The sequence below is a fragment of the Magnusiomyces paraingens genome, assembly GCF_902498895.1.
Source record: "Magnusiomyces paraingens strain CBS 517.90 genome assembly, contig: contig3, whole genome shotgun sequence".
NCBI classification, from domain to species: Eukaryota; Fungi; Ascomycota; class Dipodascomycetes; order Dipodascales; family Dipodascaceae; genus Magnusiomyces; species Magnusiomyces paraingens.
In genome coordinates, this window is record NW_022474069.1 from 528,446 (window position 1) to 552,925 (window position 24,480).

General features: G+C 40.2%; 9 protein-coding genes across 9 annotated transcripts; 7 read left to right on the forward strand and 2 right to left on the reverse strand.

Annotated features, from left to right (window-relative positions):
• Positions 1-292: 292 nt before the first annotated feature.
• SAPINGB_P003472 (uncharacterized protein) lies at positions 293-2,509 on the forward strand (the record flags this gene model as incomplete). The annotated part of the gene is made up of 2 exons (XM_031998190.1): positions 293-331; positions 428-2,509. The coding sequence occupies 2 exons, from the start codon at positions 293-295 to the stop codon at positions 2,507-2,509; spliced, it is 2,121 nt and encodes a 706-aa protein (XP_031854081.1).
• A 1,422-nt stretch (positions 2,510-3,931) lies between these two features.
• Positions 3,932-6,430, forward strand: SAPINGB_P003473 (uncharacterized protein; the record flags this gene model as incomplete). Its single annotated transcript, XM_031998191.1, has 1 exon — positions 3,932-6,430. One exon carries the CDS (start codon positions 3,932-3,934, stop codon positions 6,428-6,430), a length of 2,499 nt encoding a protein of 832 aa, XP_031854082.1.
• Positions 6,431-7,375: 945 nt separating this feature from the next.
• Positions 7,376-9,658, forward strand: SAPINGB_P003474 (uncharacterized protein; the record flags this gene model as incomplete). Its single annotated transcript, XM_031998192.1, has 1 exon — positions 7,376-9,658. The coding sequence occupies one exon, from the start codon at positions 7,376-7,378 to the stop codon at positions 9,656-9,658; it is 2,283 nt and encodes a 760-aa protein (XP_031854083.1).
• A 449-nt stretch (positions 9,659-10,107) lies between these two features.
• Positions 10,108-11,436, forward strand: SAPINGB_P003475 (uncharacterized protein; the record flags this gene model as incomplete). The annotated part of the gene is made up of 2 exons (XM_031998193.1): positions 10,108-10,209; positions 10,336-11,436. 2 exons carry the CDS (start codon positions 10,108-10,110, stop codon positions 11,434-11,436), a joined length of 1,203 nt encoding a protein of 400 aa, XP_031854084.1.
• An 818-nt stretch (positions 11,437-12,254) lies between these two features.
• SAPINGB_P003476 (uncharacterized protein) lies at positions 12,255-14,447 on the forward strand (the record flags this gene model as incomplete). The annotated part of the gene is made up of 1 exon (XM_031998194.1): positions 12,255-14,447. One exon carries the CDS (start codon positions 12,255-12,257, stop codon positions 14,445-14,447), a length of 2,193 nt encoding a protein of 730 aa, XP_031854085.1.
• A 145-nt stretch (positions 14,448-14,592) lies between these two features.
• Positions 14,593-16,578, reverse strand: SAPINGB_P003477 (uncharacterized protein; the record flags this gene model as incomplete). The annotated part of the gene is made up of 1 exon (XM_031998195.1): positions 14,593-16,578. The coding sequence occupies one exon, from the start codon at positions 16,576-16,578 to the stop codon at positions 14,593-14,595; it is 1,986 nt and encodes a 661-aa protein (XP_031854086.1).
• A 153-nt stretch (positions 16,579-16,731) lies between these two features.
• Positions 16,732-18,056, forward strand: SAPINGB_P003478 (uncharacterized protein; the record flags this gene model as incomplete). The annotated part of the gene is made up of 3 exons (XM_031998196.1): positions 16,732-16,774; positions 16,826-16,876; positions 16,924-18,056. The coding sequence occupies 3 exons, from the start codon at positions 16,732-16,734 to the stop codon at positions 18,054-18,056; spliced, it is 1,227 nt and encodes a 408-aa protein (XP_031854087.1).
• A 235-nt stretch (positions 18,057-18,291) lies between these two features.
• Positions 18,292-19,362, forward strand: SAPINGB_P003479 (uncharacterized protein; the record flags this gene model as incomplete). The annotated part of the gene is made up of 1 exon (XM_031998197.1): positions 18,292-19,362. One exon carries the CDS (start codon positions 18,292-18,294, stop codon positions 19,360-19,362), a length of 1,071 nt encoding a protein of 356 aa, XP_031854088.1.
• A 195-nt stretch (positions 19,363-19,557) lies between these two features.
• Positions 19,558-23,649, reverse strand: SAPINGB_P003480 (uncharacterized protein; the record flags this gene model as incomplete). Its single annotated transcript, XM_031998198.1, has 2 exons — positions 19,558-20,108; positions 20,160-23,649. 2 exons carry the CDS (start codon positions 23,647-23,649, stop codon positions 19,558-19,560), a joined length of 4,041 nt encoding a protein of 1,346 aa, XP_031854089.1.
• Between the last annotated feature and the right edge of the window lie 831 nt (positions 23,650-24,480).

The window sequence follows — 24,480 nt, forward strand, 5'->3', positions numbered from 1 at the left end:
ACCACCACCACCAACAACAACAACAACACTTTCACCGCCACCGACATTAGACTGAGCTCACGTCTACTCTCTCTCTTCGTCATCGTTTTGTCGTCAGATTCCCTTTGTTTATTTTTATTTTTTAATTTTTTTTTAAACAAAACTGTTTGCAATCTCTGTTAATTTTATAAACAAAACCAAAGGGAACTCCATTCGATATTTCCGGCTTTAAAGGTGCTTGCCGATATTGCAATCTAAACCATAATATATATTGAAACAAAACTGCATATACAATTTTTTTTCCTAATTAACTATGGATCAACATTTGATTAATACTGTTAATCGTCTTCAGGTAGGATTTCTTATTCATTTGACGCGCTTGAAGTATTTCAAAACTTTACGTTGAAATTTTTTTTAATTTTTTTTTTTTTCTAACGTTATATACTAGGACGCGTTAGCCACCTTGGGTCCTAATGCTAACCCAATCGATCTCCCCCAAATTACTGTTGTTGGTTCTCAATCTAGTGGAAAGAGTTCAGTTCTTGAGAACATTGTGGGCCGTGACTTTTTGCCTCGAGGAACTGGCATTGTTACTCGACGCCCATTGGTTCTACAACTGATTAACCGCAGACCCACCACCACCATCACTGCTGCAAAACCAAATGGCACTTCCAACAGTAGTAGCAATGGCTCATTAATAGATACCGATGATGCAAAACCCAAGGAAATCTTAGCACCTGTAGGTGAGCAAGTGAATGAAACCAATCCTGATGAATGGGGTGAGTTTTTGCACAAGCCCGGACAAAAGTTTTTCGACTTTAATGAAATTAGAAAAGAGATTGTTCGTGAGACAGATCTCAAGACCGGAAAGAATGCCGGCATTTCATCAGTCCCAATTAATCTTCGCATTTACTCTCCTCATGTTCTCACTTTGACTTTGGTTGATTTGCCAGGTCTTACCAAGGTGCCTGTGGGAGACCAACCCAAGGACATTGAGATTCAAATCAAGGAGATGATTTTGAAGTTTATTACCAAACCCAATGCTATTATCCTTTCTGTCACTGCCGCTAATACCGATTTGGCCAACTCTGATGGTCTTAAACTGGCTCGTGAGGTTGATCCTGAAGGTTCGCGCACCATTGGTGTACTTACCAAGATTGATTTGATGGACCAGGGCACAGACGTTATTGATATTCTTGCAGGTCGTGTTATTCCTCTTAGATATGGTTACGTCCCTGTAATTAATCGCAGTCAAAAGGATATTACATCTCACAAGTCGATTCGTTCAGCTCTTCAGTTTGAAAAGGAGTTTTTCGAAAATCATCCTGCATACCGCGCCAAGGCTCAGTATTGTGGCACTCCCTACTTGTCGATGCGCCTCAATAGCATTTTGCTGAACCACATTCGCACGACACTTCCTGACATTAAGTCACGAATTGACAATACCCTTAAGAAGTACGAGGCTGAGCTGGCGACGCTGGGTCCTCCCGAGCTGGGCTCTCCATCCAACATTGTGTTGTCTACCATTACTGAGTTTTGCAACGAATATAGATCGATTTTGGATGGTCAAGGGAATGACGTTTCATCGCTGGAACTGAGTGGTGGTGCACGTATCAGTTTTGTATTTCATGAGATTTTTTCTAATGGTATCAAGGCTCTTGATCCGTTTGACCAAATTAAGGATGTGGATATTCGAACGATTTTATACAATTCTGCAGGTTCGTCACCGAATTTGTTTGTGGGGACTGCTGCGTTTGAAGTTCTTGTGAAGAAGCAAATTAAGCGGTTTGAAGAGCCTGCACTTAAGTGTGTGACTCTTGTTTACGATGAGCTTGTGCGAATTCTGAGTCAGATTCTGGCTAAGCAGCAGTTTAACCGATACCCGACTTTGAGGGAAAATATTAACAATGTGTTTATTGGGTTTTTGCGCAAGTCGCTTATTCCTACTAATAAGCTTGTGACTGATTTAGTATCTATGGAGGAGGCTTACATTAATACGGCACACCCAGACTTGATCAAGGGTAGCAGTGCTATGGCGATTGTGACTGAGAAGATGCAACTATCGAAGCCTGTTCAGCTGGATCCCAAGACTGGCAAGCCTCTTCCACATCAACATGTAAGTGTACCATCGACCAATAATGACGATGAGGGAGGATTTTTCAGCAATTTTTTTGCATCCAAGAATAAGAAGCGTCTTGCAGCAATGGAGCCTCCACCAACGACTCTGCGGGCGTCTGGTCAGATGACTGAACGTGAGACGATGGAGACAGAGGTAATTAAGATGTTGATTCACTCTTATTTTGCTATTGTACAGCGAACAATCACAGACATGGTTCCCAAGTCGATTATGCTGAAGCTAATTATATATTCGAAGCAGGAGATGCAGCGAGAGTTGCTGGAGAACTTGTATAGAACAGATTCACTTGCTGATTTGGTGAAGGAGAATGAGAACACTGTGCAACGTCGCAAGGAGGTTAAGAAGATGGTTGATGCACTTCGTCATGCAGCTGAAATTGTTTCGAGTGTTTAATGGCGGGGAGTTTTTTTTTATTATTATTATTATTATTATTATTATTATTTAGTATAGTTGTTAATAATTTAAACCCAGTTATTGTTAATATTAGGGTAAGTCTGAGATGGTTGCTGGTTGCTGGTAGCTTTTTTTATTTTATTATTTTTTTAACGGTTACTGTAAGTTAGATAAGTTAATAGATGGGAAAGGGTTAGGGTTTATTTATTTATTTATTTATTTATTTATTTATTTATTTATTTATTTATTTGTTAGTATGTGGAAGAAGCAAGTTTAAGCAGCAACGGCTTTTGAGCATGTGAACATTAATTATCCTTTTAGATGCAAAAGATCGGAACTTGAGAAAAGCAGCTAAATACTATATATAGTATATAATAGTATATTTTAAAAACAGAGGAGTTTGTTCTGTGAAAAATTTGATGAACTTTGGAATGACCTCGAAGAGTAGAAGTTGATATGATAGTATATATCAAGATATATATATATATATATATATATATAGTACTAAACAATGTTTATTTTAAGCGTAAAAATAAACCCTTCCTACCCCCCCCTCTCTCCAAAGAACAACCAACCAACCAACTTATTAACTTGGCCTATCAGTTGAAAAAAAAAAAGACGACGTTGACACTTTTTTTTTTGTTTGTTTATTTGTTTGTATATATGAGACGAGGAAAGGCTCAAAAAAAAAATAAAATGCATGCGTAAGATGGTCGAGTTTGAGAATAATAAAAAAAAAAAAATTGTAGCTGAGAAAGAAGGAAAATTTTTTAATTTTTTTTTTAATTTTTTTTAATTTTTTCATTATTTTTAATTTAGAATATATATATATATATATATATATTGTCTTTTGAAATTTCATAGTTTTTTTTTTTTTTTTTTTTTTTTTGATATATATATATATATTTTTTTTTTTTTTTTTTTAGATTTATTTATTTTATCTTGATAGAAGGGTTTGACATCTTTATTCTACTAATGTATTTTTTTATTTTATTTTATTATGTGTGTGTAGTATTTTTGTTGTAAATCCTACTGTATATTATCTAATAAATAATAAATTTACAACCACTAACCACCACCACCACCACCCCTCTTTAATTTATTTTTATTTAATTTATTTTAATTTATTTTTCTCTCTTTTTTATTTTTTTTTTTTATTTTTCTCCATATAAAATTTTTTATTTTTTTATTTTTATTTTTTTTTTAAAATTCATTACACATAGCCTCAGTTTCTTTCAAAAAAACTTCTTCATTTATTATTATTATTATTATTATTCTTTCTTTTATATATTTTTTTTTAATTTTTCAATTTTTTAATTTTTTATTTTTATTTTAAAAAAAAAGGACAAAAAAAAAAATTCAAAAATCATATATAGAGAAACCCTTCATTTTCTATTTTTTTTTTAACCCATTTCCATCAAAATGGCCTCTTCTCAGGCCTACCAGTCAGCTCTAGATATCAACCATGATATTTCCAGTGATGATACTCAAAACTCATCATCACTATCCAGTAGGCCAAATATACAACAAACACAACAAACACAACAAACACAACAAGACCAACAAGACCAACAAGACCAGCTAGACCAGCAAGACCAGCAAGACCAGCAAGACTCAGAATCTTCACAATATGACCATGAAAACCCTTACTATCATCACACGACCCACCCTCACCATCATCCTCATCACCATCACAGAAGACATAGACGATTACGGTTTAGACCAACTGCACTCCTTCGCTCTTTATTTCATCGACCCGCTTTCCTCATTGCTATTGTTGTCGTATCTCTCACTTTACTTTCAATCATGTACTCTATCCGCAACTATATTGTCGAACCTTCACAAGCAGTCCCAGAATTCATTCCACAAGCTGCTGTAGTCACTGTCCCAGGAACAAACATCACACTTGCTGCAAGACCAGCGGCTTTTGGGCCTTTGTTCCCCGTTCGCCGTGATGCTGATGATGAAAAGGAGCAACTGGCTATTGCCGAAGAGCCGACCGAGAAACAGCAAAATTATAAGAGAAATCCCTCTAAACGACGACGTGGATGGAGTAAAAACTCTGTACTTGCAGATCTTTTCGGAATCACTTCTGATGATATCGCAACACCAGATTCTATAGAATCTGCTTCCCAACCTTCAGATAACCCTCCCATGGCCCAAATCCCAATAATAGGTGATGGTAGCAGTAGTAGTAGTAGCAGTAGAAGTAGTAGCGATACAAGTGACCTCCAACGGCCTTCTGCGGGGCACAGGCTATCATCCCCTCCTGCTCCTCCACCACACCATCGTTTGCCCAAACATGGAACTCACCCCAAAACAAACCACTATGTTTCTCCATTTGACGACCCGGACTTGGAAAATAGTGATGACTATGATGGAGAATCTCCTATTGTTGGCGGCGCTGCTGGCAGTGCTGACGTCGACAACGACGACGATGACGACAACGACGACGACGAAAGCAACGTCATTAATTATTTCTTATACATGAATGAGCAATACAACCGAACTGGTGTACAGGCTGCCGAGCGTGGACTTACAGGTCGCTTAGCAGTTGTTGCTGGTAGTGGATGTAGCCCTGTTGTGGGTTATCAGGATCTGTCTGGGCAGATTGCACTGGTCATGCGTGGTGACTGCTCCTTTTACCAAAAAGTACTTGTACTTCAAAGCTGGGGTGCGGCAGCAGTCATTGTTGGTGACAATGTGTATCGGCGTGGGCTCATCACCATGTATTCGACTTCGGATCCAGACTTGGCTGAAATCCCTGCTGTGTTTGTGTCGCGATCGTCGTACGATGTGTTGCTTGATGTTGAAACTGACATGGGGCCTAGAACAATGGTTGAAATAACTACGGTAGATGCATCCGGACCAATCATTGGTCCCGTGCTTTTTTTACTTGTGTCGCCGCTATGTTCACTTACAATTATTTATGGCCTTTTACTATTTCATCGGCGATATAAGCGAGTCAAGGAGCGCGCTCCCAAGTGGGTTGTGGATAATTTACCACGTCGTACTTGGATTAATCCATATGGTTCCGACAATGGTGCTGCTAGTAGCAGTAATAATACCAATCCAACTACTTCTTTGGCTCATGCAAATGAAGATGAAGATGCAGATGAAGGCTCTCGCCTGATAGACCAAACCCCAATACCCCAAGTTGCCAGTAGTACCGAATCTACATCAACTACAATAATAGACACTGGAGACAGCACATCTAATAATAATAATAATAATACCAATAATGATAATGATAATACCAACAACAACAACAACAACAACAACAACAACAACAACAACAACAACAACAACAACAACAACAACAACAACAACAACACCAACAACAACATACAAACATCATCAACATCAACAGCAATTACAAGCAATTCACAATCTTTAGCTCCTGAGTGCAGTCCACCTAAAAAGATTTGGGTAAGTTCAGGAGAATGTATAATTTGTCTTGAAGATTACGTGAGTGGAGAGAGTATTGTACTGCGGTTGCCGTGCGGGCACGAGTTTCACGAGCAGTGCATTCGGCGGTGGCTTTTAGGCCGCAAACGGACGTGTCCGATATGCAAAATGGATGTGACAGTTGTCGTGAATGAAGAACAGCGTAAGGCTCGCGGGCGATTTGCGTGGGCTTTAGCTCGCATGTGGAACTCAGTATGTGAGAGTTTAACTGCAGCAGTCATGGTGTTTAGAAGAAGTGGCAGTGGTAGTACCGATGGTGATGGTGATGGTGATGTTGATGGTGATGGTGATACTGACATTGATAGTAGTGTCAGTGGCGGTGGCGGTGGCGGTGGCGGTGGCAACGACGGGTTTCGCAGTACGAGTAACGGAGGTGAAGTTGATTTACATGTGGATGGCTTGGATAATGATGACGGCAGTAGTACTTCTACGAGCAGTGATAGTGATGTTTAAAAAAAAAAAAAATCTTTTGTAATATATTGGAATAAATATAAATGAAGATATTATTTCGAGGAAACTAAAAAAAAAAAAAAAAAAAAAAAAATACACGGAAAACGGAACTTTAGGATTATAAAAAGAAAGAAAAAAAAAATTACAAAGGTGGGGGAACAAGTTAAAGTTTCAATTGAAACCCTGAGTTTAATCATGGGCAAAATAGATATAGATACATTTTTGAAATGATGTCTTTTAAGTGTATATATGGTGATTATCGAGATAATTGTTTGTAATAACAAAAAGTTGTTGGTCTTGAGATTTTTTGTTATTTTTTATTAATAAATATTTTTTTATTTTTTATTTTGAACTGTTGTTTAATTTGTTTGAAATCCCTGGGACTTTGTAGTTAGTAGTTAATTTTAATTTTAATTTTCATTTTCATTTTCATTTTCATTTTCATTTTCATTTTCATTTTTTTTTTTTTTGATGATGATATGGCTGACCCGGAACTGAGAAAAAAATACGTTCATGTGGCGCTTTTATTAATAAATTTTATTATATGGCTTACTCATCATTTTTGTTCATTTCACAGGGGAGGAGAAGGGAGGGAAAGAAAAGAAAAAAAAAAGAAAATTTATGAGCCTTCAAATATTTAAAAAATATAAAAAATATAAAAAATATAAAAATATATTTAAAAGAACAAAATAAAAGAAAATAAAAGAAAAGAAAATATAATAAAAGAAAAGAAAATAAAATAAAAGAAAAGAAAACTCCCAAAATTTATTTTTTATTTTTTTTATTTTTTTTATTTTTTAATCATCACCACCATTCAAAAATTAAAAAAAAAAAGTAACAACTATCAACTAATTCTTACAAAGAAAAAAAAAAAAAATACAACCAAATTAAACAAATTAAACAAAAACTATCTCTTTTAAGATCTTCAAACAAAATATCTTATTACCTATGGCTGTTTATAACACTTCTTCTGCAGTCTATGGCCAAATGCCTCAACAGACTTCTCATATTCAGCACCCACAGCACCCACAGCACCCACAGCACCCACAGCACCCACAACAACAACAACTACAACAACTACAACAACTACAACATCAACATCATCATCAACAACAACGAATGTCTTCTGGTTTGGCTGCTCCTGGTTATATGAATTCTACTCCATCACCTGCTCTTTCACTTTCTACAGGTCATATTTCAACCTCCTCTTCTTCTGTTTCTCCAGCTTCTACAACTTCTATTAACCATTCTGCTGCAACTGCAGCTCCACAAGCCTTTGTTTCTTCAAGCGGTCCTTCACAATCATCATCAATGCATACACCTGCATCTTCGTCCTCTTCATCAGCATCTTCTGCACCTACTGCCATTCAACCGACTGGAATTCCTCAACCACAATCTTTACCCATTCTTTCATGGGAAGATTGTGAACGTGAACTTAATGATGTTAACATGCTACCCATCATAGGGACTGATCTTTCATTTCCTGTTGTCCCTGACTCTCAACAACAACATTATGCTACTACAATCTCCTCTGTAGGTGGTGCTCCAAACGTGGCTACTACATCTGCCATATCCACTTCTACATCCACACCTACACCAACCAACAATACCAACTCATTAACAACTGTTACTTCATTGGGTCTTCAAAACTCTCATGCTCAACAACCACACTTGAATCAACAGGTTTCTATCCAATCTAATGCTACTGTAACAGCTGCTAGTCTTATGGATTCATCATCATCTTCTTCTCCACCTTCATTTTATACTCAAGGTTCTTCTCCAATTGGATTTTCACCTACCCCTGTTACTACTAATGGTCAAGATGTTTGGGTCATACCTCACCATGCAGCTACTTCTACAATACCTGCAACTATTGCTCCTTCGCAATCTATTGGCCCATCTACTACGGCTCCCTTTTACTACTCACAGCAACAGCAACAACAACAACAACAACAACAACAGCAGCAGCAACAGTATATTCAACAGCAGCAACAGCATGCACGACTTTTACAACAACAACAACAACAGCATCAACAAAACCCTGTATTTCCTGGTAATCAAGTAGAAAACAAAAGTTACCCCCACACTGGATCTTCGACTCTTGTCCAAAATCAGGCAATAATATCACCCCCTCCATTTATTAATAGCTCTTCAGATGAAGACTTGAGCCTCTCTTCTTTGAAAAACTCTAAAAAAAAAGGTTCTGCTCCCAAGAAAACTGCCAAGGGATCTACATCAAGTGTTATACCTGCCACAAGTGCCACTACAGCCACAACAACAACTACATCAACATCAACATCAACAACAGCTGTCTCTGGTTCTGTCTCTGGTTCTGTCTCTGCCTCTGCGTCTCAGGAAGATGATGAGGAGATTATTACAAAAAGGAAGGCCCAAAACAGAGCTGCGCAGCGCGCATTTCGTGAACGTAAAGAAGCACGTGTGCGTGAGCTTATGGAAAAACTGAATGAGTCTGAAAATGAAAAAAAGAGACTGTTTAATGAAAATGAACGACTCAAAAAGGAAAACACAGTAATTGCGACTGAAAATCAGGTATTACTGGCTACAACTACTGGGCGGTACCATGAAGAAGAAGAAGAAGAAGAAGAAGAAGTAAAAGTAGAAGTAGAAGACGATGGAGATAAAGTCATGACTGAAGGAGAAGAAAAGGAGGAAGAGGCTAATGGAACAAAAAGGGATGACAAGGTAGGTTTTGTTTCGGTAACCAAGAAAAAGTCCCGGGCAGGACTGCGGTATAGCATCCAGAAGCAACAGCCGCTCAAGGCTGTGTTCCCAGTACATCGGTTCAACTTTGAGTTATTGCGGGAACATGATGAAGAGATTAATCTCAAAACATATGGTATTGCCGATCTTCATAGCGAAAATGACAGCATGCTTGCACCCTCATACATAGTTTATGAAGAAGCTGCGGCTGGTGAAACCATGCTTGGCGCTGGTGCTGTATGGGAAATTATTACACAACAGCCTGATTCTGAGGATATTGATATTGCACAAGTCATGACCTTTTTACGAGGAAAGGAGCGATGTGATGGGTTTGGTCCTGTTTTTAAACGTTCGGATGTGTTGCGTGGAATTGATACCGCAAGAAACCCGATTCAGGGGCTAAAGGATATCGGCGGGTCTGAGTCTACAGGACCTGGTATAGGTGGTGGTGGAGGAATTGAGGTGGGCGGTAGTAATGGCCTGGCGCCTTTTTCAATGGAGTTGGACTGACTAGCACACCACCGTCTTTAAAAGTAAAAAGTAAAAAGTAAAAAGTAAGAATAATTTATTGTATTTTAGGTATTATGTATTATGTATTTTAGGTATTAATTTTTTGAATTTTTTGAATTTTTTGAATTTTTTGAATTTTTTTCTCTCTCTTACAAATCTGACAGAATCTGGGTTAGGGGAAAAAAAAACAACTTCTATCAAAAAAAAAAAAAAAAAAAATACAAGAAGAGAAAAAAGCTTTCTTCTTGTGGCCCTGAAAAGTTTCAAAACGTTAAAGAAGATTTTTTATTTTTTTTAATTTATATTTTATATTTTATATTTTACAAACAAAGAAACAAATAAACAAGCAATCCATCCATTTCATTTATAACCCACCCCCACACAATTATTACTACCCACTTGATCAGAAGAAACTGTGAGTAAGCTGAAAAGATTAAAAGAAAAAAAAAATGAGTGTAACCAAGCCGGTTGCCAATTTCAAGATTTTTAATCAACCTATTGATCTCAATAAGGTGAATGAACAAGTTCTTAAAAGCTGGGTCATTGAGCGGGTAAGTTTTCATTTAATTCACTCGTTTGTATGAAGTGATTACAAAAAAAAAAAAAAAAAAAAAAAAAATCAAAAATTAACAACAAATATTTTCTTTCTTTCTTTCTTTCTTTCCTTTTTATTATAGTTGAGTGCACGATTCCCTGATGATGAGATTGTAATTGACTTTGCCTTAGAACTAGTGTTTGGTACAGGCGCCACAGCCGCAACCTCTTCTTCTAAATCAATCTACGATGAACGTAGCAGACCAGTTCGCAGTCCAGATGCTGCACGCGTTCGTGAACAACTACGTGGGTTTTTTGGTGGTGATGGCTCAGAGTGCGATAGCTTTTGTCATGATTTGTGGGAACTTCTTGTTGAAGCACAAGATAATGCTGGAGTACCACCAAGCTTAGTAGCAGCCAAACGTGAGGAGATGCGAGAGGCGCGTGCTGCACGCCAATCTCGTGAGGCTAGAAGCCAACAGCAACAACAACAACAGCAGCAACAGGGGGCCCAGCGTGATGGTGGAAGAGGCATGATGAAAAGAGAAGCTAATGCGCGCCGTGAGTGGGACCGTAATCAACGGCGGATTAAAAGAGAAGAAGAAGATGATGATGACGATAATCGGGAATACTCGCGACAATTTCAGCGCGGGCGCCTAAGCAGAGGAGATACCTGTGGTCGGCGCGATTTAAACAGTAGAAGATATCGTGACCGGTATAATGACCGCCATCGAATCAAGTGGGAATATGATGATGAAGACAACCATAATGGTGATAATAAAGATACCCGAGGTGACTACTACGGTGATGAAGGAACGGATGAGGAAGGCCGCCATAGACGGTCGCATAGACGCAGTGCGTCACCACAAGATTCTTACAGAAGCAGATCCCGTAGCCGTGATCGCGATCGTGATCGTGGTCGTGGTCGTGGGCATGATCACCGGTCCAGTCGCGAGCATCGCAGGCATGGCAGAAGTAGGAGTCGGAGCAGGAGCAGGAGCAGAAGCAGAAGCAGAAGCAGGAGTAGAAGCAGAAGCAGAAGCAGAAGTCGTGGTAGAGGCAGATATCATAGTGTAAGTCCGAATGGCAGCAGCCGCAGCGCGAGTCCTGCAGAAGAGCGTAGTAGTACTAAGGAAGGAGATGGGCAGAAGAAGGAGAGATGGGATCGAGATCGCTCATCCAAGTCACGGGATCATCGGATCTCTCGGGGCGTGCGGCGGGCTGCGCGCAGTCGAAGCCGTTAAGTTTTGTGGTCGTCGTGGTCGTGGTCATTGTCATTGTCGTCGTGGTTGAGTTGTTGATTTTGGCCTTTGCCCATTTTTGTGCACCTTAACGGGTTTCCAACTTAAGGGTTTTTTTTTTCTTCCTCATATACTTTTAAGCTTTGTACAATTTTTTACATAATTGATGACACTTATTTACATAATAATAGATTATAAAAATGAGTCAAGATTAGTAACAAAAGAGTAATCTTAGAAGTTGCCACCATATCTTCTGTCTGTCTGTTTGTCTGTCTGCCTGTCTGTCTGTCTGTCTGTCTGTCTGTCTGTCTGTTTGTCTGCTTGTTTGACTTTCTTTCTGCTTGTATTTGTTTATTATTATTATTATTATGCAGGCAACCTCTCCTTAACGTATATCACACACTATAAATGAGCAGCCACCCCCTAAAAAAAAAAAAAGGTGCCAGCCAGCCAGTCTGAAAAAAAAAAAAAAAAAAACAACCAGGAAAAGCGCCTCTCCTCGAAGACATTACAAAACTTCAACCACCACCACCAAAAAAAAAACCTCATCACTACCACCACCAACAACACAACTACCTACACTTATACACTACTATCACCACCACCACAACCACAACCAATCCTGATTATATTCTTGAATCTTTCCTATATATTTTAAAACAACTACTAATTCTACACCATTGTTTCATGTGCCAAGTTTTATAAATCGTCAAATCAAATTATTTATTCATCTTTTATTATTATTAATTTTTTTTTTTTTCTTCTCTCTCTTCTCCACTTTCCCTTCTCTCCCCATATAACACCAAGTCTTTCTTTACACAATGTCAGACCAATCGCAACAGGATAGTAGCCATGGCCGCCAGCCTGACGTGATGCCGTCTCTCACTGGATCGACAACCGGCGCAGGCCGTATCGGCCGCTATCAGATCATTAAGACTCTAGGTGAAGGTTCCTTTGGCAAAGTCAAACTCGCGTACCACTTGGCTACTCATGCTCGTGTGGCGCTCAAAATTATCAACCGCAAAACTTTGGCCAAGAGCGACATGCAAGGTCGCGTCGAACGTGAAATCTCTTACCTGCGGTTACTCAGACATCCTCACATTATTAAACTTTACGATGTAATCAAGTCCAAAGACGAAATCATTATGGTAATTGAATTTGCAGGAAAGGAGCTCTTTGATTATATTGTGCAGCGTGGCCGTATGTCTGAAGACGAGGCCCGCCGCTTCTTCCAACAAATTATCTCTGCAGTCGATTACTGCCATCGTCATAAAATTGTCCATCGTGATTTGAAGCCTGAAAACTTGCTTCTTGACGATAATCTCAATGTCAAAATTGCCGATTTCGGTCTCTCTAACATTATGACTGACGGTAATTTCCTTAAAACAAGTTGCGGCTCTCCAAACTATGCTGCTCCAGAAGTTATATCTGGTAAGCTCTACGCAGGCCCAGAAGTCGACGTTTGGTCCTGTGGTGTTATTCTCTACGTTATGCTCTGTGGAAGACTCCCCTTTGACGATGAGTTTATCCCCAATCTTTTTAAGAAAATTTCTCAGGGTGTTTATACCATCCCCCCAGACCTTTCTCCTGGTGCTAAAAACCTTCTCAAGCGCATGCTTGTTGTTAACCCTCTCAACCGTATAACGGTCCGGGAAATAATTCAAGATCCTTGGTTTTCCGTAAACTTGGATCCTTCATTACTCCCACCTGATATGCGCGAGGAACAAGAGCGCAAAAAGGAGGAAGAAAAGGAAGAGTCAATTAATGAACCCATTGATGACTCCCTTGTTGGCGCCCTTGGCCGCACTATGGGCTACTCAAAGGAACAAGTTTACGACGCTCTTCGCCACACAAACGGCGATGGATCTGAAATTCGAGATGCTTACCAACTTGTCAAGGATAATCGCTTGATGGGTAATGCAGCCGTCAGACAAGGTGAAATGGACAGATACCTTGTTGAAGACTCTTCCACTGAAGAAGCACGTCTCAAACAGCAGCAATATCAACAAATGCTTGCACAACAACAACAGCAACAACAGCAACAACTCATTCAACAACAACAACAACAACGACAGCAACAAGGACGCGGCCACTCTTCTTCCTTCTCGCGAGATAACCCTCCCGCTCTTACATTTGATCGTATGCAACTGCCTTCTGCTTTGGACGTGGGAGGCCACTCTACCCCGCATACCACCATTGCCGTTTTGCCAACATCACTACCAGCCTATCACAGGGCAAATATGATTGCCTATGGTCCTGCTACCATGCGCAAACTGAATCCCATCAGTACGAAAAAGTCCAAAACCCGCTGGCATTTTGGTATCCGATCACGGTCTTACCCACTTGACGTCATGGGTGAGATTTACCGTGCTCTTAAGAATCTTGGCGCAGAATGGGCCATTCCTGCAGAAGAAGATCTCTGGACCATCCATGTTCGTTGGAAGTGCGTTCTTCCCAATTCTGCCAAGCGCTCTGGGTCAGGATCCGGTACAGGTGCTGATGATGATGACATGGCTGATGATGATGGTGACGCAGAATACCGTCATAATAATACGGAAATCATTAATGAAAAGCGTGAAACAATAATGTCGGACAATGACGTGCCCATGGAAGAAGAGGACAGCTCTAAGTCTTCAAATAATAATGAGGAAAAAACAGAGCTTATGAAGATGCGCATCCAACTTTACCAAATCGAGCAAAACAATTACCTTGTGGACTTTAAGTTTGATGGCTGGGAGGAGCCCAACCCTTCACCAGACGCTGCTGCACACAAGCCTCAACCTCTGCGCCGACAATCCAATGCATCTGTGCACGTGCCATCCTCTTTGCAAATGTCAAAACCTGCAGGCTCTGCGCCAACAGCCGCTACAACCGCGAGCTCGGCTGCGGCGCGTTCCGCGGCCGCCAATGTGTGTCGCGATAAGAGCGAGTTTGATACCTTTTCTGCTTACCCGTTTCTGCACCTTGCAACACGGTTGATTATGGAGCTGGCAGTAAATAGTCAAAACCAATAGTTTTTTTTTAAAAAAAAAAAAAAGGAAATTGCATGTTTTAATGATTTAATTTTTTTTCTATGTTTTCTATGTTTTTGTTTATTTTATTTTTTTTTTTCAATGTATAGATCAAAAAAAAAAATCCTGCATTTATGAAAAATGCTCTTTACCGTCGCTTTTTCTTTTTCTTGTCAGTATCATCATTTCCACCACTACGCTTGAGCTTCTTCTTGCGGTCCTTTTCGTAGGCATCCCAATCCTTTCGCAGACTCGTAATATACTTGTCTGCAGTTTCACCACCTTCGATTTCATTTCCAGACACCAATGTTAAAACTCGGTTCAAAATACGCAGTTCTCCAGAAATCAATTCTGCCGCCATATCCTTGTGTGAATAACTATAAGTGGTGTCATCTTTTTCATCACGTTCCTCATTCTTATCATTGTTTTCTTTTGCAACCGCGCTTTCCGGATACAACTTCTTACGTGCATCCAAAATATGGGTCCACAATGCACGCGCCTCAGGGAACAATCCAAAAGTCTTTGTACCACCACCACTACTACTACTACTCTCAACAGCCCGCGCAATTAAAGCTTTAAGAAATGCCTTACGCATCTTCTTCCGCTGTGTACGATCGCCAGGTGTATCATCTGCAGCTGCACGTTTGCTGGTGCTCAAAACTGTGGAAAAAACAGAACGTAACTTAAGGCGTGGATTCTGAGAAGCTGCAAAATCAAGAGCCCAAAGGGTCAAAAAGTTGACAAGAATGTGAAGTTCTGGAGGTGGAATACCAGAGACTGGGACATCGTAGGAATCATCCACTATCTCACCAAGCTCGTCATGTTCTTCTTCTTCTTCTTCTTCTTCTTCTTTTTCTTCTTTTTCTTCATCATGCTTTTCTCCTGACTTTTCTTCTTCCTTCTTTTTAGGACCAAGTCTTGTACCAATAAGCCCAGCCTCTTCCTGCCATTTGGCCAATGTCTCGAGTGCCCTTTCCACCGTTTTTTCAGTAATTTTGGCGCATGCTGATTTGTCCTTTTTCGTGTACTCAAACTCTTCCCCAGAAAAATACTTTGCAGCTGCTTCTACAATCTGAGGTGTCGACAATTCAACAACATCGTATGCACTACCTCCAAGCTCAACGTAGCCATATCGCCTCAGCAAATCGCTGTTGGGTAAATCACCATATGTATTGTAAATTTGGGTGCCTTTGGCAATAGGCTTGATAGCACGCATCTCTAAAATAGAACCGGAAGATTCGTGGAACAAATGAGCATTGCAAAGACGAGTGTGGGCATTTAAAATATCAGCAAGGGGAACCATGGCCTTGACTGCAGGTTCATCATCTTCTTCATCAATCTCAATTTCAACTTCTTCCATTTCATGTTCTTCTTCTTCTTCTTCTTCCTCTTCTTCTTCTTCTTCTTCTTCGTGATCTTCGTGATCTTCGTGATCTTCGTGATCTTCGTGATCTTCGTGATCTTCATGTTCATCATTTTTATCTTCTCCACTATCTTCTTCTTTAGCAACCTCTCGTTTATCAACATCAAAACTGTATGACATGATCAAACTACCCATACGGTGAAACGCTTCAACAGAAGTATCAATGCCTTCCATGTCTTCCTTGTACTTTTCAAAAATTGGACGCAACACCTCATTATAGGATTCTTCGGCTTCTTCACGACCAATACGTTCACCAACTGTCGATCCTTGTAACAGAGTTTTCACTTCCTTCTCATCCCAAAACATCAATGTAGAAAATTCGCGTGGTAACACATCGTAATAAGGACCAAATTCAGCGTCGCTATCATTTTTGGTTGGCGCGCGCACCATCATATGGAAAATCAAAGCCATCCATGGGTCCAATAATTTTAAATCTTCATCAGCCTTAGAATAAAGTGCTTTGACACGGTCTGTTTCAGTAGTTGCACCAGAGCTTGCTCCAAGGGTATCAACAGCAAGAACGGCCGTGCGTGGGATACGGAAAAGCGACTCGCCTACGGGAATGTCTTCGAGCGCAATGACGCCGCGACCTTGGTGAACTGAACGGTAATCATGAATAGCGATTTTGGGTGAAATAGTGACTCCACGGTTTTTGAGCCATTTCACAAAAGCCTCTGTCTTTTTGTCGAAATCGTCGTCAGCTGTAGTCATTATCTGAAGCGTTGTATTAGATCTTAATGGGTCTTGTATATAAAAAAAATTTTTTTACTAGCTGATATATATATATATATATTTTTTTTTTTTTTTTTTTTTCACCACACATATTGACCAAAAGTAAACAAACCCAAACACAAAAAACAAAAAATGACTACATCCGACGAGAAGAAAAAGATAATTGAGTCGTCTGGTATGTTTGCAAGAAATTGAAGAAATGAGGGTTTTAATATTAATTGTATAGACTCTGAAAACGAAGAAGAGGAAGAAGAAACAGAAGAGCAAATTGCTGAGGGTAAGTGTATAAACCCACTTTTGAGTATTTTTCTAACTTTGCGTCAGAATACAACACATGGAAGAAAAATGCCCCAATGATGTATGCCAATCTCTCTGAAAGTGTGCTTGATTGGCAAAGCTTGACAGTCCAGTTTTTACCTAAATCTGGTGTTTTCCCTGCAGTTGCTGATACCTCTTCGCCAGATGTCATTGATCTTGATCTAGTACTGGGGACCTACACATCAGATGGCAAGCAAAACTATCTAATGCTTGGGTCTGCCAAATTCTCTGAAAAAAAAACTGTCAAATCTACAGTTACTATTGACCGAAAGTTTAAGCATCAAGGAGAAGTTAATCGTGCTCGTGCAAAACCCCAGAATAATTCCATTATTGCGACAGCAAGTAATACAGGTATTGTCTATCTCTACGATACGGATAAACAAGAAGATGGGCCTGTGTCCGAACTTAAAGAACACACTGAGAACGGCTACGGGTTGTCTTGGAACACAGCTAAGGACGGATACCTGCTAACAAGTGCCGATGATCATAAAACTGTTTTGTGGGATACAGAAAAGACGACCCCCCTTAGTGTATATACTGATGCCAAAGACATTGCAAACGACGTTGCATGGCAGAACCGCACTAACCCCAGTGTCTTTGGAATGGTTTCTGAAGACAAAAACTTTTATCTCTACGATATTCGTGAAGGCAGCGCCACTGCCCCTGCTCTCACCCACGAAATTCACGGGTCTGCCATCAACACATTGGCCTTTTCACCGGCATCAGAATACATTGTAGCAACAGGCGGAAGTGACCATGCAGTGGTTCTTTCAGATCTTCGTAATATGAAGCGTCGTTTGCACACACTACTCGGCCACTCAAAAATGGTCACATCTCTGCAATGGTCGCCTCATGACGATCGTGTGCTGGCAAGTGCAGGCCCTGATCGACGTGTCATCCTTTGGGATATATCGCGCGTCGGCGAGGAACAAAGTCAGGAAGACCAAGAAGACGGTGCACCAGAGTTACTGTTTATGCACGGCGGTCATACTGCTGGTGTCGCTGATTTCTCCTTCTCCGAGCGGTATCCATGGGTTGTTGCTAGTGTGTCCGAAGACAACATTTGCCAGCTCTGGCAACCACAGCCTGCTGTGGTGGGTCGGGCCAAGCCGCATGTCAAAGCTTCTGACTTGGAGTAAAAGACTCAAGGTTTATTTTAGATTATGTAACGGTACATAATGTACTTTTTTGCAAGCGTATTTTCAAGTCCAATCAGAGATATATTTTTCACAGAGCCACCACCACCGGTCGTTAAAATTTTTTTTTCATCCAATCTCTGACTGGACTATTTTTACCACCCTCTTATTTTTCACCACCACCACCACCACCACCATCACCATCATCCCCCCTCCCTATCTTTACACCTCATATAAGATGATCAAAGCCAACGCCTTTCAGATGGCTACACGCCGCTCATTTTCCAGTTCGGCGGCTGTGATGCGTGGTGCGGCCGACAAGCGCATTCCTGTCCAGCTCCTTAAGGACTTCCCCGGCCTCGGCTTTAGAGGCGAGATTGTCAAGGTTCTTCCCGGTCGCATGCGCAACCAACTGCACCGCAACAATGGTGCTGCTTATGTTCTTAGAGGCGAGGAACTGCGGATCCCCCTTGTCAAGCGCGAAACTATCCAGGCCGCCATTGATGCCGAAAAAGCTGCTCAGAAGGAGGCCGAACAAAAGGTTTGGGAAGAGAAGCAGCTTGAGCTACAGAAGCGGGCCAATACCCGTAAGAACTCACGCGAGGATCTGCTCAATGCTCTTGAAAGTCTGGGTGACTTGAACATTGCATTCCCCACGCTTGCACAAAAGCCTAATGAACCACAACAACAAGCACAAGAACCAGCATCACAAGCACAAGAAGAAACTGAAATAATACCCGATTCCACTGAAAAGGCTCAGGTCACCTCTCTTTACTTCCTCGAGACCACCCTTAAATCTCTTCCCAAGGTTATCACCATCTCAGCAGAGGCCAACGGCCAGGGCTTCCTTAGAGCTCCTCTTACGATCTCCCGCATCGCCTCTCACATCAGCGGCCTTCTTGGCGTCGACATTGATCCTGCTTCCATCACACTCCCCATTGCTGCTCGCACCTCCCAGCGATTACAATCTGAGAAGAATCAGACTGAGAATCAATCTGAACAAGCCGCTGCCATTGACTTTGTTGGCTCTCACCCTCTTACCTTTGTTCTTTCCAACGGCAGAACAATCTCCAACATTTTGCGCGTTGCGCCTTCCAACATTAATGCCTACAAGTCTCTCGCCAACTGGCAAACACTCACCAGACCCGCCAACACACCAATCTTGGACAAATCCTCTGTTACTTCGGCAGAGTCTAAGAAGGCCACTGAGCCTACTGGTGAAAAGAAGCCCAAGACTGAGGAAGGCAAGCAGCATGCTACCAAGTCCTTTGAATGGGAAAATGATCTTCTCAACAAGATTTCCCGATAAATTTGTAACGACTTTTTTTTAGACGATGTACTATCCTACACTTTCTCCCCATCCTCAATGTATATATAATGGGATATAAAAAGATTTTTTTTTGTAAATAAAAAAATAAATAATAGTTTTTGATGTTTTTACTATTAATGTTACAATGTTTTTTCTAGGACCTAAAAATACATGATTTTGTTTAATGTTCATTGTTTACCATCCCACAGCGCCAATTATACCTCGATGCACAGAAAATAGAGCATGATCTTGAAGAACTTCAGATAAAACCCTGCTGTAGTATGCTTGACTTGGGGTAGTGGGCCCATTGTTCCCTAAATGCGTGCCATCGATACTTCCAGAAAAGCTACTGTGTCTGCTTCCAGCAAGCCCCACGGCTCCGCCGCCAGGCGATGATCCAGCCACTGAAGCTTCGTATGGTGACGAAAATCCGCTGCTGGCACGGTTTCGGTCGCCCTGAGAGTCCTGACCCCCAGAGCCAGATGTTGCAGAAGCTCCTGCCAGTGAGACAACGCTACCAGGTCCAGGCGAAGATGTCGAAGGAAGCGAGTTAAGAGTATGATGTGCTGAAACAGGTGTTGTTGGGACATTTATCCGAGCCAAAGCAATCGAATCTGGACCAGCAAGACGAAGCATTGTTTCTTGGTACATGCGGAAAACGCCCAAGTTATCTAAAGCCGCATCCAAAGCTGGGTCCGAAACAAGAGATTCTTGGTATGATGAGTTTCCTGTCCACGGAGAAGATCCTTAAATAAAAGTTAGTGCTGGAACGATTTAAATTAAAAAAAAAAACATACCATAGCTCTGTGCTGATTCATCAACAAAAGTAAACTGCTGTGCGCCATTACCATTTGTTGTCGACTCGTGTTGATTCTGCGCTTCGTAAACAAATGGGTCTTCCAAAGATACAATGTTTGGAGCAAAAACAAAAGATTTTCTGTTGCGAGCTTTATGCTGTTCTTGCTGTTGGTGCTTGTAATAACCCGACATGTACGTCAACACGAGATTCAAAACGCGGGGAAAAACTTCCTCATATCCATCACCGCGTTCTGAACATGCACCTGCAATATTGAGTAAAGCAAGCCCAGCAACAGCTTTATCGTATGGTCTATTAAACAGATTCGACCTCGAAGCAGCAACATCGATTATCCAATTAAAACAATTGTATTGGATCAAAATGTCAGATACTTGGGAAGGATTATACAATGCAGCTGTTAAAATCACTTCAATAAAAGCCCGGTATGTAACCACGGAAGAAATTACCCGCGAAAGTGCACCCAAAGACCGGGCAATAATCTCAGAAAAGTATTTTTGCTCTGTGGTATCGAATTGGAGGCCAACAGTAGCAGCAGTTAAAAATAGAGTTTGGGCAACTGTACATGCTGTTTCTGTATCTTCAGGTGAAATATCTTCACCTGTAACAGCGTCTTTTTGAGCCAAAAAGTAAGAAACAAATTCAAAAGATAAATCGATTAAATCTGGGGGATATGCAGTGATTTGGTTTCTAGACTCATTAAACTGTTGTTGAACCTGTTGCTGCTTTGCTTGAGAAAACCCAAACTTGAAAAGATTGCAAAGCACAGGCCCATAGTACTCACAGCATTGCGAAGGGTTCTTTTTAAAGCCGTTGCGCATCATGCCGATCACCTGGATCATATTCGGTGTTATACAACGAAGCGTATACAAGCAGGTGTCAAGAAGCTCAAAAACCTCCTGGTAAAATGTGTAATTAGCATTCTCAATGATAGTTTTAAACATTGGAAGAAGATATGGTTCCAGTTTGGCAATATGTGTTGGAGACTTTTCTAAAGCAATTAAAAGAGTTCCAAGAGCATTTAAAATTCCAACAGCAACCATTTGACGATCGTCCACAAATGAAAATCCTTCAGAATCATCATTAACGTCATCATTTGATCTGTTATGATCATTGATCTCTCCCAAAATGCGGAAAAATTGGTCCAATAATTGCGAGCACAACTGTGACGAAAAGGGAGCAAGCTGGACTGTAAACTTATCAATAAGATCTTCCATAACTGAAGCCAAGCACTCAGAATTAACTTCTTCGTATAAATGAAGTATTTTCTGCATAATTTGAGAAATTTCGTCGCCTAACACTTCACAAATAGAATCATAGTTGGTAAAAAGCATTCGGAGTGCAAAAGCTGCATTAAATTGGACAATGATTCCAGGATCATTAAAGCATCGCATGACATGACGGAAAACCTGCTCAAGTTCGGAAGATGTATAAACAACATTGCTAAAGCTAGTGATAACTTCACAAGATCGAGAAAGAAGTAATGCTTGATGCTGGTTAACTGACCTGTCAGAACTTTTGTTTGTTTGAGTATTTCCATTATTCTTTACAGGACTATTGCTAATCACCTGTTCAAGAATGACCGAGTTAATTTGAGAAGATATAGGTGAGGTGCCATCTGTAATATTGTTCTTAAGTTCAATCATCATCTGCAAGGCTGCATCTTTTTCCAAAATACGTTGTAAATTGTTAGGATCTTCATTGTAGCCCGAGATGGACCTGTTGATAAACATAATGATTCCTTGAAACATGTCATTTTGACGTTCCTTCACGAGAAGTTTAAGGAACTTAAGAGCCTTGCCACGCGTTGAAAAATCTGAGTTTTCAATGTTTGTTAAAATGTAATCTTCTGGGTTGTAGTAAAATGCCTCTAAGTCTGGTTCTGACAGCATTAGGTTCCCGAAAATAAGGTGTGAAACAATGACCTCCATCTTTGGTAGTATTTTCTGCCAAAGGGTATCAATAGAAATAGCAATCTCAAAAAAGTTAATAATTGCTTCCACTGCTGATGGAGAACTTGATAAGTTTAAAGGAGTATCAGTTGCATTATTAGTGCGTGAATTAGACGAAAAATGCTGGCCCCACGTCTCAATATCCTTAACAAAAACATGGCAAATGTCTGGACCAAAGTACCGTAAATAAATTTCAGAAAACCGGGCATAGTTCTTCTTGACACGAATTTGGGAAACACGTGAGCTTGTGTGAGAAGTGTAAGTAACCATCAAATGTGAAAGAATAATGCACGCATTTTTTTTGCATTTAGACCATATGCACACTGATGATCTGGCTGCACAATCTAAAAGTTTGTTGCTTGAAAAGTCCGAAAAAGAATCCTGAGAAGATGGTGATGTGGATGAGGATGAAAAAGATGCTGATGAAGATGACGATGAACTATTACTTGAATGATCATTAGGGTTATTATTGTTATTTGAACCTAATGGACATTCTTGCTGTGAAGAAGTCAATGGGGTAGAAGAGGCTGATGGAGATGTTACCGTAGCAGAGGAAGAAACTGAGTTATTATTAGTTGAAGTGTAAGTGGAGGAGAGAATATGCAAAAAAAAGGAGAGCCAATCTTTGAGTTGAGCTTCCTGTTGGAGATATTCAGGAAAATCCTGTCGAATGGCAAGCTTGTAGCATTTTAAGATTTTCCAAAGAATAAGACCTGCCCGGGAGTGTGTTTCAGAAGATAGCGAAAGTGCGATTTTTAAAAGTTGGGGAAATAGAAGTGAAACAATATCAATTCTTAGCTGACCTGCCCATTGATTTTGTAATGGTAAATTATTCATATAGCGGATAATTTCCAAACATACCAAGACACCAGAAAAGATAACATTTGGATCAGAATCGGTTAGCATTTTTATGGTGATTGGCATGAGGTCTGGCCACTGAGGAATCCCAGAGGTCTTAAGGAATATGCTAATGATGGTGGAAAGATAATTCGCCACAACGGGGGATGCCAGGTGGAGTGAATACAGAACCTGCTGCTTAAACTCATTTATTTGTATATTTGAAAAGTTTGTGAATGGAGAGCGTGCCAAAAGGACAACAGGGCCAGTGGGAATCGGGTTGTTTCCAGTTGGTGTTGGCGGCGGTTTGTTTATGCTAAGAGGGGTCTGAAGTGCGTAAGAGTTTATGCTTAAATCGGGTGTGTTTATGGAAGCTGAGGTAGTCACATCAGCTGGTCCTGAACTATTCAGCGGAGGAGATGAGTGCCGTGAACTTTTGTTTGAAGTAAAATTAGCACTGCTTAATGATATGGCCCAATATTTGAGGACGAGGTTTTTTAGAAATACCGCTGCGGATTGTTGGACTACCGGATGTGAATCGGAAGACACTGCCAAAGTTAGGCAGGCTAATGGAATGTCTGGATTAGATGAACATGCCTCCAGGTGTGCTTCGGCAGCAAGACGTGTATTTTGATTCGAGTCTATGGAAGCCAAAAATGCTTGACTTAGAGAAGAAAGACCCATTGTTTGTTTCAAAAGGTCGGTGGTTGGTTGGTTAAAGAAATAAGGGTCGTTTTATATAATTTTTTTTTTATTTCTCACACATAAAAAAATTAAAATTAAAAATGAACAGAAATGGCGATAAGATGATGATTCTGAATTTGATCAAGAATGGGCGGGCTATAGGCGTATTAGGAATAATATTATGGGGTAGGCAGACAGTCAGCAAAATGCGGGTCTCGATTAGTGATAGTGCCTTGTTGTTCGTTTTGGGGAAGAAGAAAAGGGGGATTTGGCGAGTACAAAAAAGGAAATTTTTACAAAATAATAAGAGAGACAGGCAATAAATATCACCCAGAACGTCGGAATCAAAAGGCTTGATGTAATAGAGCGTTGTTAAATAGAATATGTTTAAAGGGATGGGGCCGAATATGATTTATATATGGTTTGCAGAAGTGTGAATTATCAATATAAAAAAATTTGTTAGTAGAATGACTGGAGTATTTAAGAAATTTTCTTGTAAGACTGGAAGAAAAATCGCAGAATATCAAAGGCCTTGTAAGTTATAACTGGCTTATGCTTAATTATTTTTTTGTTACATAAAAGCTTGTCACAAATTAAAGTTTGATTACCACCAAAAATTTTTCATGCTGGCCAAACAGTTTGTATATGACTAAGAAAACAGTGATAAGCTTATGTAATGAAATATAGCCAGCAAAGCAATAGAGTGGGGGTTTTTAAACTCAATATCATTGATTGTATTATGACTTTTACTGACTGTCATAGTTGAATTGATCAAATACACATATTTGCACCTGCATATTGAGTCCTTTCTGATGTGAATTTATGTGAACA